The 14,309-nt window shown below is 32.5% G+C and overlaps 4 protein-coding genes across 6 annotated transcripts in view; 2 read left to right on the top strand and 2 right to left on the bottom strand.

Moving 5' to 3' along the window:
* LOC129790342 (clavesin-2-like) overlaps positions 1-14,309 on the top strand; it is an 891,203-nt gene that overhangs the window by 380,599 nt on the left and 496,295 nt on the right. The gene's annotated exons all lie outside the window — the stretch shown is intronic.
* On the bottom strand, positions 1,082-4,407 carry LOC129790202 (uncharacterized). The gene is made up of 6 exons (XM_055827588.1): positions 4,323-4,407; positions 4,076-4,257; positions 3,930-4,016; positions 3,530-3,670; positions 2,396-2,613; positions 1,082-2,323 (listed from the first exon to the last, which is right to left on the bottom strand). The coding sequence occupies exons 1-6, from the start codon at positions 4,385-4,387 to the stop codon at positions 1,127-1,129; spliced, it is 1,890 nt and encodes a 629-aa protein (XP_055683563.1). The 5' UTR covers positions 4,388-4,407; the 3' UTR covers positions 1,082-1,126.
* Positions 5,489-11,525, bottom strand: LOC129790309 (keratin, type I cytoskeletal 9). Of its 3 annotated transcripts, none has more exons than XM_055827778.1 (4): positions 11,402-11,525; positions 10,203-10,300; positions 9,298-9,453; positions 5,489-6,772 (listed from the first exon to the last, which is right to left on the bottom strand). In XM_055827778.1, exons 2-4 carry the CDS (start codon positions 10,270-10,272, stop codon positions 5,889-5,891), a joined length of 1,110 nt encoding a protein of 369 aa, XP_055683753.1. In that variant the 5' UTR covers positions 10,273-10,300; positions 11,402-11,525; the 3' UTR covers positions 5,489-5,888. The 3 variants fall into 3 exon arrangements, with proteins under 3 accessions (XP_055683753.1, XP_055683754.1, XP_055683755.1); XM_055827779.1 differs by having other exon boundaries at positions 11,196-11,490; XM_055827780.1 differs by lacking the exon at positions 11,402-11,525 and adding an exon at positions 10,689-11,065.
* On the top strand, positions 12,809-14,286 carry LOC129790281 (zinc carboxypeptidase-like). The gene is made up of 3 exons (XM_055827721.1): positions 12,809-13,841; positions 13,909-14,142; positions 14,208-14,286. Exons 1-3 carry the CDS (start codon positions 12,858-12,860, stop codon positions 14,262-14,264), a joined length of 1,275 nt encoding a protein of 424 aa, XP_055683696.1. The 5' UTR covers positions 12,809-12,857; the 3' UTR covers positions 14,265-14,286.

Raw genomic sequence — 14,309 nt, 5'->3', positions numbered from 1 at the left:
AAGAATATCATGTTGTTTACGTGGAAAATAAAGAAAAGCTCATTTGATCGGTTGTCATAAATTCTAACAAGGATCTCGTTATAATTCTAGGGAGACAATTGACTGAATTTCATTGAATCCTATTTTTTTATCCACATTAAAGCACTAAATCATAAGAGAGTTCAACGCTTCAATCTTATATTTCTTCCGACGAATTCTTTTGGGTTTTTTTGCGCCCTTTTCTGTAATATTTTTGAAACTTTTCCTTTCCCTGTGGGAAATGTATTTCCCATTTATTTTTTTACCAAAGCCCTTGCATGACAACCATGGAAGAACTTTTTATACAAAAATGTTGAATACTAAAAAAAACTTGAATCAACAGCAAAGCAAAATATTCTACATACTTCCAAGACCCAAGTCTCCCCTAATAATATATTTTTTTTTATTTTTTAGGCTACACGTGTGTTAGAACAAGTGGAAGTTTTTGCTGTCAATTCAAGTTTTTCGTTTCCAACATTGTTTATTGAAAAAAGTGCTTTTTATGTCTTATTGCTCTTCTCACAGTCAGTTTGCGGGTGCCTGTTGTAAAATATATATAACTCCAAGCATATGGTAAAATGGCAATGAAATCACAGAGTATTCCGGTTATTATGATAAACCATGAAAAAAGGTTATTGACCATTATTTAAGGACATTACTGCAAAAAAGGAATGATTGACGTGTGTTAAAATGGAAGAGGCATTTAAGAGACACAAAACATAATCAAAAAAAAGCTCAAAAAGCTTTTCAATCTACATAGAGAAAGTAAGACGGAAAATTTCAAACGAAAAAAAAAAACGATTTATCTGCATCCTTGCTTGAGAGGTCATGGAGGTCATTACTGAAATAATTTATGTATATAATTCAAAAATAACTATACTAAGCATCTTCACAGCTTGAAAAATTACCCAATTAAAGAAACGCAATTCCAAAATTTGTCTTGTTTGATGAAATACTTTAGCTAGATAGAATATATAAAAACGCCAACGAAAATAGTAAAAAAAATAATAAATGCTTTGACTGACTTTATGTTCCTTTATTTGTACACGAGATGCCGGTAAAGTTACAACACTCATTACGCAAATAAATACTACAAATATTTTTGCATTTATACTGGTGTACCTTTGGCATTATTGTATTTACAGCGATATTCAAAAAGATTGGCATGTGATTTACGTCTTTCGCGCTCAATTCTGTCCAAGTCAAATGTTGAAAATTCATCATTTGCCGGTATATTGTGTAGAATGGATTTAGGATATTGGTGGAAGATGTTATTTCGGTATTTGATTTCTGGTGAATTTTGCAAATTGTAGTGAGATTTTGTTGAGATAGCCGATGGTGAGGATGGAATGCACTTGGGCCACTGATTGTTGGATTCCGTGCTTTCTTCATTCATGCGTATGAAATCATCAATAGACTTATGTGTAAATTTGCTGTTAATTGAATCATCATACCGACACTGATCGTAGCAGTGACGCCCAGAAAAGAATTCATCTGTGAATTGATTGCTGCGCTTGAGAAAATCACGCGGAAGTGTACGACTCTGGTACATATTCCTATTCCGCTGTTTCTCATCTATGTCGAATGTGTAGAAATTTTGGTTGTGATTTGTTAGCATTTTATCGTCAGAATTGAAAAATTGCTTCTGCGTGGCTTTATCAATGTCACGCTCATCGTAGAGTTGGTTCGATTGGAATGATTTTGATCTGTGAATACTTATTTCCGAATGATGATTATTTAAATTTGATTGAGCTTCCACAACATATATTGTTCCCTCTGCACCTGATGTATTATCCTCAATGTAGTAGATGCTGTGCGGATTAAAGCGTCGTCCTGCTTTTCGTGATGCTTCACGTACAATTTCATCTTCTTTTGCCTTTTTGGATTTGCTCCCGTTAAAAAAGTGCTTAAGGGATGACTTTTCTCTGCCCCTATTCTCATAGGCACCACCATTTGACGCGGAGAATGTTTCGCAATTATTGACAATTATATCGGAAGTTGATGACACAGCACGAGTTATGGGAAATTCTTGGGGATACCCAAACACTGAATCCCTACCACTAATCGACATATTAATGTCATTATCATGCAATTCATTGAGACTTTTTGTAAAATATCTCGAGTGTAAATTGCACTTATTTTCATTTCTAAAATTTATCGGAGAAAACTGTGCGCTTTGCTGAACACTTTGTTTCCTGCAGGCGAATAGTGGCATTATGTTATCACAGTGTGTAGTAAATTCTCTTCTATTCCTCTTTCTCATGAAATTCATTTCAGGCTCATTGTAGCTGATGCATTGAATTTTCTGAAATTGACATTTCTTTTATTACTTTTTAAGCTGATCTTTGATAAATTATGCGGCGGAAAATGTACAAACCCTATTGTCTCCAATTTTTAGAACTGAAATGTACATCAATACATTCGCAACTCCAATTAATTCGGTAAAAATAAAACCAATAACATAGAGATAGAAGCTCTGTCCGTATTGGAATGTCAACGGTCGGGGCTGAAGGTATGATTTTGGGCGCAATTTGAAGCCCACTTCCGATTTGAAGATCGAAATGTACATTATCAGTCCACTCAACATCAAAAGACCTGAAGAAATTAGATTAAAATTTTTTTTTTAAATTAATATTTGTAATATTCTTTGAGAAATATTTTGGGTATTGAGAGAAAGAAAAAAAATTGTTGAAAAAGAAATGAGTCAACGAAGAATAAGTTAGTAATAACAAGAGATATCATATTTTTATTTTAATTAAAACAATAAAACATGCAGATATCTTAAAACGTAGAAAGAATAAAAGATAAAAAAAGTCAAGTGAATCATTCATGGAATATTGAAAAATAATTTATTCTCTCTACTTCTAGGAAACTTAAATCTTAGTAATTTGTATTTATTTAAAAATCATAGATAATGGGCCTTATTCAGCGACCAAGAAACCCTTGAAATTCGCTTGAAATCTTGAAATTTCAGTACAAAATTCAAAGATTTCAAGGGTTTCTTGGTCGCTGAATTAGGCCCAATACTTCCAATAAAAATCCTTCCAAATCAATATAAAGAACAACTTTTTAATAATTCTAAAAAGAGAATTTTAAATTTTGAAACCTGACTATTTTTTAAATACTTTCACACAATTTCTAACAAGTGTTTAAAAGATAAGTATTTTCGGCTAAGTAAAGTAAATTATGTATAGGGGAGACCGGGGTTAAAAAAGTCACTTAAGGGTTTAGAAAAAGCTTAAAATATCATATTTCCTAGCTAGATAGAACAAAATGATCTGAGAACGCAGTAAATTTCCTAAAGAAATGTGCTATACATTTCGCTTTATCTATTTGGGAAATATGATATTTTGAGCTTTTTCTAAACCCTTAAGTGACTTTTTTAACCCCGGTCTCCCCTATACATTAAATTTATTATGTTATACATTTTTCTTCTTCATTCATTAAACTGACTTTCCTTAGCCGCAACGTTTTAACAGGTGTTATAATAAAATTAAAAAAAAATTCTCACCTGATATTATAAAGAGACCTCCCGAAATGAAGTAAGAAACAATGTGTTGATGAGCGCATGTTTCCAACATAAAAAGTCCAAAACTTAAAATCAGGATTACACCCGAAATGATGAAAAATGGGATTGATTTTGTAATGGTATCTGTAATGAAAAAAAAAAAAAGAATGAGAAACAAATTTGTGTCAAACTTTCTCTTAAATAACCAGTGATAAGGTTTAAGTGTGGATTTCTCGAGATCTTAATATCGTGACGAAACAATTATAATTTAACCTTTTGCTGTAATTTAAGGTATTATTTTTTTATATTGAAATGAAAAATAAAAACATTAAAAGACTTTTAAAAAAATCAGAATAACCATGACATTATGTTCTTAAGAAAGAAAACACGTAAAAAGACTTACATAAAATTGCTTTTATAGATTCATTTGCTTCCAAGTTATACTCATTAATGGTCCAAAAATCAATTTTAGTGCAGTTCCAATTTTTTCCTGAAAATAATTAATCACAACGTAGAGATCAAAATTTTATATTGAAATTTCTGAATTACCTGTTGCTGATGTACATAGCGTCCAAAGGCTTGATTTTGTGTAGAGAGTTTTATACGAATTACTAGCTATGAAATTTTTAGTAAGAGATGTTGCATTGTACTTGGATAAATCGAGAAATTTTTCTTCTGTTGATAGCCATTGAGGGCCTGCTAATGCCGCAATTACTAGAATCACAGATAAACTGAAAGGATCAAAATTTTAGTCTCACTATCAATTGTAAAATTAAAACTTTTCCTATTTTATCACCTGACAGTGAAAGGTTTTCCAATCCAATTAATGTAACTCATCATACTCCGTTCTTTAGGTGGCATATTGATTCAATCTTATTCCTTTTTGTTGAAGCCTAATTTATTGAGCATGTAATCTTGATAGAAAAAAAAGATGAATTGTTGTGTCTTTAAATTACTATTTATTCAACTTCCTTTAGAATAATAAAAAATTAAAGAATAAAATTTACGATTCAGAAAATTTCATTAGAAAAGAACTTTTTATAGATTTGAAATTCTAGTTCATTTTAACGTTCTTTACGTAGTAATTAACATATTAAACGCTAAATTAAGTTATTGTTGAAATTAACATCAGTTTAAATTTTTAGTAGTGTCAAATTCACATAAACTGAAACGACTTAAACCATCGCAAATCAAGGAAATATTTTCTTCTATACTATTATAATTAGAATATCTATACGTAGTAAATTATGTACATATTTATATCTATAGATAATAATTATGTACGTATGGAATATCAATTTATTGCTATTTTTATTACATTGGCTTTAAGATGTTTTGTTAAACTGTGATATTTCTTAACACTCTCCTTAAAATTTGGAGAAATTCTCTACCAGAAAATTAAATTGCATTCTTAAAAATTAAATTTTATGAATTCAATTAATCTTTTGGAGCTTAATACTCACCTTAAAAAAAACTAATTCAATACAGGGATTTAGCACTTTAATTCCTAACACAAAGAGCTTTCGATGGCTACTGTGCCACCGATACTTAACTAGCCTTTAGCTGGACAATCCATTTACTCCTCATCCTTTGTTATGCGCATGTGTTCATCAAATTGCATACAAATTTCTGTCTAAAATTAAACCTGTTTTAAAATAGAGTGCTGTACTGGAAGTCAATGAGTGTCACTGGTACATATTTATGTGTGGGTAAAAGCATGGAGAGAAGCAATCACCGGAAAATGAACATAAATCAATTTTATCAAAGGGGTGATGACGAAGGGATGTCTCTCCTTTCCTTTCACTAGACCCAAAGTGTTCCTGAAGCACTTGCTGTGTGATTATATGTGCTTTAATTGGTAGGAAGGAAATTTTATATATTCTGCCAGGCATTCCACAAGTTGTGATTTATTAAAAAATCGGTAGACTGTGAAATGCAAAAAATCAACAAAAAAGGCAAAGCTTTTGAGCTGTGTTATTTTATTTATTGATGTTCACTTGGATTTTCGCATACAATCTATTTTTAAATTAACTTTATTTAGGGGAGTTTAAAAATAAATATTTTTATTTTATTTAATTGCTTCATTCAAACACAACTTTTGTAAATCAATTATGAAAATTTTAAAACGCAGTTAATTAAAATTGAATGAGAGTATTAATTTGTAAAATTTAGCTGTAAAAAACGTATTTAAAATCTTTACAAGAGTCCCTTTATTATTATTATTATAATTTTCATGCAAACAACATTCATAATTAATTATGTTGAGTATTTTCTGTGATATGTATAAACTGGAAATTTTTTCAAATTTTTATAGGTACATTGACTTAATAATTTATATAGATTCAGGATTAGGTATTTAATATTAAACTTTCCAGCCGTATTGAGTATTCCCTGATTGATGGGAAGTCCCTGTTTGTGTACCAGTGGAACTACTTCCTCCAGTATACATTGAGGCATACTGATTAGATGGAGGCTGAGTAGGGTATCCCACACCACGTGATGTGGAAGAGGACCCACCTGTTGTTGATCCCCTGCTCGAAGGGTTTTGTTCACTGAATAAACCACCGTAGTTGCGATTTTCAATCAAGTGCCGTGTATCGAATAATCCCCCAAGTCCACCGGAACTTCCGGAAGAACCCCCTCCGAAGAGGCTGCTTAGTCCACCGGTGCCACCTGATGAGCCACCGCCAAAGAGGCTACTGAGTCCACTTGTACCTCCTGAAGATGAACCACCACCGAAGAGGCTGCTAAGTCCACCAGAACCTCCGGAACTTCCACGAGTGCCGGTTGTACCACCTTGACCGGCAAGGGCATTCTGAATGATGCTATTGAATCCACTTGATAAAATACCAGAGAAGAATCCCCCAAGGGAGTCCGTTGAGGAAGACTTTGGCTTTTTCGTGGTCATGGGTTGGTATCCCCCTCTATTCCCATAAGGATCCCCACCACCACCATAACCTCCGCCACCGTAGCTTCCTCCACCGTATGAACTTCCTCCGCCGTAGGAACTTCCTCCGCCGTAGGAACTTCCACCACCATAGCCTGGTGGAACATAGCCACCTGAATTGACGTTATTGTTGTAGCCGCCGCCAGTTGAGGATGGGTAGTTTGATCCACCACCATGGGTTGGGTAGGAAGGACGCGGAGGTTCGGGTGCAGCAGGAGCAACAGGTGCCACAGGAGCAGATGGTAGGGAGGGGTATGTATTATCGGGGGTATTCGATGGAAACGAGGATTGAGAAGTAGCTAGAATATATTCAACGACAATATATTTATTTTTCAACACTTTTTTATTTTATTTATTTTTCAAACAATATTATTGATGCATACATATAATCTATGCATATAGGACGTAGGTGAAAAAGTTTTTTTTTTGTGACTCATATGCAAAATACAGGACGGATACATTGTTCAATGCAATTTATTTCTTCAGAAGTGGGTTTATTATTCCTGAAATTTCCATTTTATCAACCACACACCTTATCAAATTGGGTTGTACATATTTATTTATTTTTTTATATTCTACATACCTACATATATAGTATAGGTATGGAAATATGTCTCCATAGATTTTCTAGGGAAAGGTATTTTTTCCCATAGAATTCTAATTCTATTATTAGAAGCGTTGAACATCACATAGAATTGATTGAATAATATTTTTCTCATTGTTAATGCAGAAAGGTAACCATTTGAAAATCTCGTGAAAAAACTAATTAAAACTTAGTTATTTTATGTATACGAAGTTCAAGAAAAATCTAAATGTCTGCGACTATGACGTGTATCCTGTGTATCTATAATAAATCAATTTTTGTAATTAGAACTTTAACTATTGTTATAGTTTGTTTTTTTGTTGTGAACTGGAAAGTAGATATTTTTTGCTTAGTAAACGCAATTATCCTAACTAAACCCTTATTAAACTTTTAAATATTGCAACCAAAGGATACTTTAAATGCAAAACGACTCCAATTGAAATAAAAATCTTTTAATTATCTTTGCTCATTAAAAAAGCATTTTACATACTAATTTAATTGATATAATAACTTTTAACATATTCCGAAAGATAATTTTAAGAGCCATGTCTGACCTTTTTATACCCTAATGTTTTAATAAAAAAAATGAAGAATCTCTAAGATTATCCACGAAAATCTTTTCAAAATAATGTTCCAAAGTTCAGTAAGCTCTTTTAAGGATCCTTGAGAAATCTTTATTTGGTCTGAAGAGTTTTACGTAATTACTTAAGATTCGGTACGTTTCCATATTTAGTTTAGATTCTTATATAAATGTTTTTATGCACATTACATACATATATACAAAACTAATTATTTAAGAATTATTTCCGATATTCTTTTCATCCCAGCGCTCTTTTCATCTTGTAGTCTTTATATCGGTTTTTCCGTAAACAATAAATTACAATAATCAAGCACAAAAATTGTAAAAGGTCAACCGGCTGTGGGTTATTCGAAGTAAACATAAATACGTATACAGATATATTTGAACATTATGATCTTTTTCAGCATGTTTAATCCAAGTTTTCATTTACACTGCATCCGGAAAAATTAAAAAACAGAAACCAAATTAATTTCGTGCCATCAATAAAGATAAAATCTTATTCTTTCTTTCTCGAATAACTTGACAACATAATTTCCCAATAATTTCTGGAGGTTTTGCTTCATGTTAGCCTCGTATTCGGACAGTTTAAACTTCCGACAAAAAGAAATTTACATTCTGAAATACTATTTTTATCCAAGAAAGACTTTTAAGTTTTATTTTTCCTCCTACCATTAAATCAAAACTGAAAATTTTATTCAAAGAAAACTGTTAATAAGTAACTTTTAAGAAAATTTTAGCACCATATTTTACACCTTTAAGTAATTCTTATTTTAATACCCTATATATTCAGATTCAGTACATTTTTTATTCATAATTTTCAAATATTTTAAATTAAAATTTTTGTTCTTTACTTTTTAATTTAATTATTTTTTTTTTATGTTTTGCCCTTGTGAAAATTTCAGGTCAATAAACCCATTATTGAGAAATTGGTTTTGTTCGTGTGTGCTGACCTACAGTATTAGTAAAGAAAATTAATTTGAAAGGTCTGATGACTAGCAATTTGAAATACTGTTTATTAATATTAATGGTATTTTAGGAGGTCTGTGGAAGCTCACTTTGGGTCTTAAGTGTGGTTAGTTTTGGTTAATATTTAATTTTAGTTAATGTGTCGCAGTGCGAACGTTAAAATGACAGCAAATATTAAAGTTATGCTCATAGGATTCCCATTGATAACATGCGAATGAGCACTGCTCTTATTGTATAAGAACTGATGCCACAGGCTGGGCTCTGTAGTGTGTTGTGGGTTGTAGTAATTCGGTGGCTGACGACCAGGATAGGGTTGTTGACCAGGATATGGCTGTTGCCCGGGATATGGCTGTTGACCGGGATATGGTTGTTGGTATCCTGGTTGTGGGTACTGTGAAGGATTCTGTGGGTAACTACTAGGAGGATAATTCCCAGGAGGAGCTTGAGGAATGGGATAGTTATTAGAACCAAATGATGGTGGTGGATAATTCACATTTGGATTCCCATTGTAGTTTATCTCACGATCTTGGGCAGTGGAGATTCTCGTGTTTTCCGGCAATGGATTCAGATAACCACCTGTGGGAGATTGATAGATTTCTCATGCAATGCCAAATGAGGAAAGCGTTGTGATGACCATAATGGCATATTACGCTAATTAAGTTGCTAATTTTTGCAAAATTAACAACATCCCTTACCTGGTCCAGTACTTCCTCCCGCTGCACCACTCTTGCGGCATGTTGGATATCGACCACACTCTTTGTTCTCGCGCTGACCATATGAACACGAATCAAAGGCCATCACGCACACTTCAGAGCTAAGGCATCCAATGTCACTGCAAGATCTTCCATATTCTGAAAAAATTAATGCAAAGAAAATTTGAAATTTTAATTGCTCATTACGAAAAGTTAGTCAATTTTCCAAACCCATCAATGAAAAGCAAACAAAGTGATATGCTGCAGAATTGAGTAACTTTTTTATCATAAAAATAGCGGAAGCTTCACCTTCATTTTCCACACCCTTAGGCAAATTATCAAACTACATATTTTCATTATTTTAATGAGCCCTTCCCTTTTAAAGCCTTGCTAGTGTGTTGATAATATACTTTTGTCAGTTTTCTTCAAGTTTTTCTTGTTTTTTTTTTAAAGTTACGATTTTTATGACAAAAAAAAGCTTTTCTTCATTAGAAAACATCAAAAATCTTCTTCACCAGGGTTTAGTTAGTCTTACAGGTCTTACATTATTTATTTCTTGTGAATTTGAAGCAATCTCGCATTTATTTTTAAACCAATCATGAGTCATGATGGAGGCGCCGGGTTATACAAGGCGTCCCCATTTCTAATCCTTAATATCTTTAATATCTTCTGGATAAATTAAGTTCTTAATGTAAATTTAAATAAAAATAAATTCTACTAATTATCAAAATTGAGAAAATTAAAAAACAAAACGATCTCAGATCGTCAGATCGTGCTTACGTTGCGATCTCTCTATAAAAGCATGGCGATCACGCGATCTCAGAGAGAACGTCACTGATAACATTATATCCATTATATAGTCACTTAATCCTCTTGATTGATCTTTTTTTTTTATTTAATTTACTTACTTGAATATGGAATTGCATTGGCACAGCTAAAGACCACAGCCAGTAGAGCAAGATAACTGATCATTCCCATGATCAATTAGTTAGCATCCAACGAAACTCTATGGGAAACATTAAAAACATATTATTAAAAATAATTTTACTGAAAACAACCTATTTCCTACTTATCACACAGAAAGATCATTTATATATATTTGACCTTCTGATCTGTTCTTCTCTCATCTCTGTCCAGCAAAGAGATACTGAACAAATGCGCATTAACACAACTCTAAAAGCCAGCTCTCAAGACATGATTGTTCAGAAAAATCATCATAAATACTACAGAGATTTTGGCTTTTAGGGGAAGCACAGATGTTGAGCAACGTCTCACACCTCATCGACAGACAATAATGTTTATTCATTGAGAGATTTGATAAGGAAGTATTGGTCCATGTGATGAAAAGTTTTAAATGTTCTTGTACTTGTTACAGATTATTTTCACTTCATTACCCGCGTGTCTGATACACACATAGAATTTTGAAGGTAGAAGAATATGAAGGATTTCTTGTGATTCACTGAATATGTATGATTTTCTTGTTCCACCTTTTTTTTCTCAATAAAAAGTCTGACTTTCCCATTGGCAATTACGTATGCTCGTGTTAAACGGCGCGGTTATGACGAACGAGACCTTACAACACTACCAAATAGCTACAAACTCTACAAGCTCTATAATAGTTAAAGAAAAATATAATAGATGTTTCACAGATGAAGACATTTAGCATATTAACGCTTAAACAGGTTTATTGAGCGGATGTTGTACGATTTATAAGAATGATCTTGCACTGTTTCCAAATTTAATCACATACCCTTGAACTCAGCGCAATTTTCTACTACATCCGATATTTGAAATTTATATACGAAACAATTCCCACAAAATTTATATATAAACATTCATTTCATGTATTTACTACAATATATGAACATGAATCCAACAAAAGCTTTTTCTTCATAATTAACTTTTCTTAGTGGTTATTTCCCAGTAAAGTGACGTCGTTGAAACCAATACACGTTTATCCAAAAATAGTTACTTTTCCATTTCGCTCAATAATATGAAAAAATCAATTTTTCTTTGCTCTCTTTTTCAACGTTTTCTCTTATATTTAATGAAGACTTCACATTAGATATTTCGTTCACATTTTAACTATCCTTTCAAGGAAACTTACACCAAAATGGGAAACTATATAAAATATTAACTCTGCTTGTCCTTCTGCGGACAAAATATCTCACTCCACCACAACTGAAAGTCTACAAATGAATGAGGCTTGCAAATAACGTAAGTTAATTCTCGCTATGTTTCTCTTACACGCTCTTTCATCTTCTCTGTATATATTTTCAGTCATTCCTCTTCTCTCTTTCTAAGTCATCATCTCTTTATCTCCGTCTTATTCACTATATAGTTGTCTCAAAATAATGAATTATTATTTAAAATTTATTTATGTCGAATAACGTTGAAAGAATTAAGGATATCATTACAGGCATCTACAGAAGAATTAATTAAAATATTTAAAGTTTTTTTTATTAATTTTTTTATTAAGTATTTAATTGAATTTTTATCTAAAAGATGATTTCCCCGAAAATTATTCTATTCAAATAGCATTTATCAGGATTTTTGAGATGAATGGGTAAATTCTGATAAAAATCTTTTTTTTTCTTTTCTAACAACTAAAAAGTTATTGTATGATTTTGACAGATAGGTGTTTTTAAATTGTTCTATTGTCGTTCTAGAAGAGAGAAACAAAGAATTTGTTTTTCAGGAAAATACTCAGAAAGATCTTTGATGAAGCCAGGAAAATAATTTTCCTTCAGGTATTCGATTAAAGATAGAAATAAAATATCAAAATCCCGTAAGATTTTCTCCAGAATACCAAAAATTTTATAACTGACGAATTGTAAGAAAAGAAAAGATTTATATAAGAATCTACCCCATAGATAATTTTCTAAAAAAAAAGTTTTTTCAATTTATTGAACAAGAATCAATTATTTTCAATCTAAAATTAAAAAAAAAAATATATCTTTAATAATTGGGCCTAATTCAGGGACCAAGAAACCCTTGAAATCTTTGAATTTTGTAATGAAATTTCAAGATTTCAAGCGAATTTCAAGGGTTTCTTGGTCGCTGAATTAGGCCCATTATCTAAGAAAAAACAAGAAAATTTAAAAAATCGTTTCTTCGAATCTTACATTTTTTTTGAGTTATTGAGCAATCTTGAAAAATCTTAACTTCAAGATTGCTTAGAAATTGCATGGCCAAATCCTGATTTCCCAAACATTTCTTTCGTCTAGAAGTAGACTTATTGAAATATCAAACATTTTTACGCTACACATATAACAATTTACTCATATGAATGAATAAACGAAGAAGTGATTAAGGTGCTTCAAAAGCTCTTTAAAATCATTGTAATTAAGATTATCGCTTAAGATGTTCCAATCAGGTGGGCGTTAGAACGATTATGTTCCATGAATTTAGTAAACAATTTTGGCACCGTATCTTTTATGATTATATAGAGATACTCAACCCGATGCTGCTTAAGAAATAGATAACTTTATCAATGATCTTCAGCTTGTATAAAAGCCCAAATGTTCAGCGAATTCTTTTAGTTCGTTCCCGTTCCTCCAAGGATGAATCCTAAATCGGTTGTGGCGATAGTGCTGGTTTTAGCTTTAGTTAGAGCTGAACCATTTCGGTTTGATAACTACAAAGTGTACAGGATTAAAATAGAAGATGATGATCAACTATTTGCCCTAAAAGGCCTCTCAACTGGACCGCAACAGTTTGAATTCATGGATGAACCTAAGAAAAGTGGAGAAAAAGTTGATTTAATTGTTCCCCCGCATTTGCAAAGGAATTTTGAGTCTCTTGTAAGCCAGAAGAAGATGAAGATTGAATTGGCAATTCCCAATTTACAAAATTTAATTGATCGTGAGAGTCCGAAGGATACAGCACCAGCATCTGTGGAAGATTTTAGATGGGATCAATACTATGAAATTGACATTATTCATGAATGGCTTTACCATTTGGAGGCGCTGTATGATGAAGTTACCGTTATTAAGGCTGGTGATTCTTTTGAAGGACGAGAAATTCTGGGTGTGAACATCAACAGACGTCCTGGAGTTAATCCTGGAATTTTCATTGAAGCCAACATTCATGCTAGAGAATGGATTACATCAGCATCAACAACATGGTTCATCAATCAACTGTTAACTGCATCTATGGCACAACCTGAACTTAGAGATTTGGCTGACAATATAAACTGGTACATTTTCCCCGTGATTAATGTTGATGGCTACCAGTACAGCAGGGAGCACTACAGGCTGTGGCGAAAGACTCGATCCAAGCAGGGATACATTTGCACAGGGGTTGATCCTAATAGGAATTTTGATGTATTCTGGGAGAAAGGAGGAGTTGGTTCTGCGGACAATATGTGTGAAATTATGTATGCTGGCCCCGAAGCGTTTTCCGAAATTGAAACTCGTTCTCTCGCTGAATATGTTCTGAGTGTTCAGGAAGATTTAAATTTGTACATTGCTTTCCATTCTGCTGCTCAAATGCTTCTAATGCCATGGGGTCATACTGAAGAACAAATACCGGAGTACGATAATTATGTAAATATTCTTAAAGTCCTTCAAGTTACAATTTAAAGTATTTTACTAAAGAATTTTTTTTATCTAGTTGAGTATACTGGAGACTGCTGTTGCGGCCCTAACTGCGCGATATGGCACTCAGTATACGTATGGATCTATCTACAATACAATCTATCCAGCAAGTGGAAGTTCAGCTGACTGGGCCTACCACACCCTGGGAATCCCCAGCTTTACGTACGAATTCCGAGGAGAAAATACTGAAACTGGGGAAAAGTATTCATATGTTGCACCACCAGATCAAATTCTCCCAAATGCTGAAGAAGTATTAATTTTAATCTCTTAAAATTTGTTTTATAGAAATTTTAATTTGGCCTTTAATTTCATTAGGTTCTGGACTCATTGATTGCGTTGATTGGACGAGCACGAGAATTGGGATATTTGTAAAAAATTAATTATTAAATTTAACAGATAGTTCTTCATTCAATTTTT

This window comes from Lutzomyia longipalpis, chromosome 2 (genome assembly GCF_024334085.1).
Source record: "Lutzomyia longipalpis isolate SR_M1_2022 chromosome 2, ASM2433408v1".
Taxonomy (NCBI): Eukaryota; Metazoa; Arthropoda; class Insecta; order Diptera; family Psychodidae; genus Lutzomyia; species Lutzomyia longipalpis.
This window is presented reverse-complemented; position numbering and strand designations above follow the sequence as displayed.

Bases quoted from the DNA above. Each gene is read 5' to 3' on its own strand.
- LOC129790281 (XM_055827721.1), top strand. From the start codon at position 12,858: ATGAATCCTAAATCGGTTGTGGCGATAGTGCTGGTTTTAGCTTTAGTT. The intron at 13,842-13,908 runs GTAAATATTCTT...TTTTTTATCTAG, and splicing joins TACCGGAGTACGATAATTAT to TTGAGTATACTGGAGACTGC. The intron at 14,143-14,207 runs GTATTAATTTTA...TAATTTCATTAG, and splicing joins TTCTCCCAAATGCTGAAGAA to GTTCTGGACTCATTGATTGC.
- LOC129790202 (XM_055827588.1), bottom strand. From the start codon at position 4,387: ATGCCACCTAAAGAACGGAGTATGATGAGTTACATTAATTGGATTGGA. The intron at 4,258-4,322 runs GTGATAAAATAG...TGATCCTTTCAG, and splicing joins GGAAAACCTTTCACTGTCAG to TTTATCTGTGATTCTAGTAA. The intron at 3,671-3,929 runs GTAAGTCTTTTT...TTTTCATTACAG, and splicing joins ATCTATAAAAGCAATTTTAT to ATACCATTACAAAATCAATC.
- LOC129790309 (XM_055827778.1), bottom strand. From the start codon at position 10,272: ATGGGAATGATCAGTTATCTTGCTCTACTGGCTGTGGTCTTTAGCTGT. The intron at 9,454-10,202 runs GTAAGTAAATTA...TAATTTTTTCAG, and splicing joins CAATGCAATTCCATATTCAA to AATATGGAAGATCTTGCAGT. The intron at 6,773-9,297 runs GTAAGGGATGTT...AATATATTCTAG, and splicing joins GGGAGGAAGTACTGGACCAG to CTACTTCTCAATCCTCGTTT.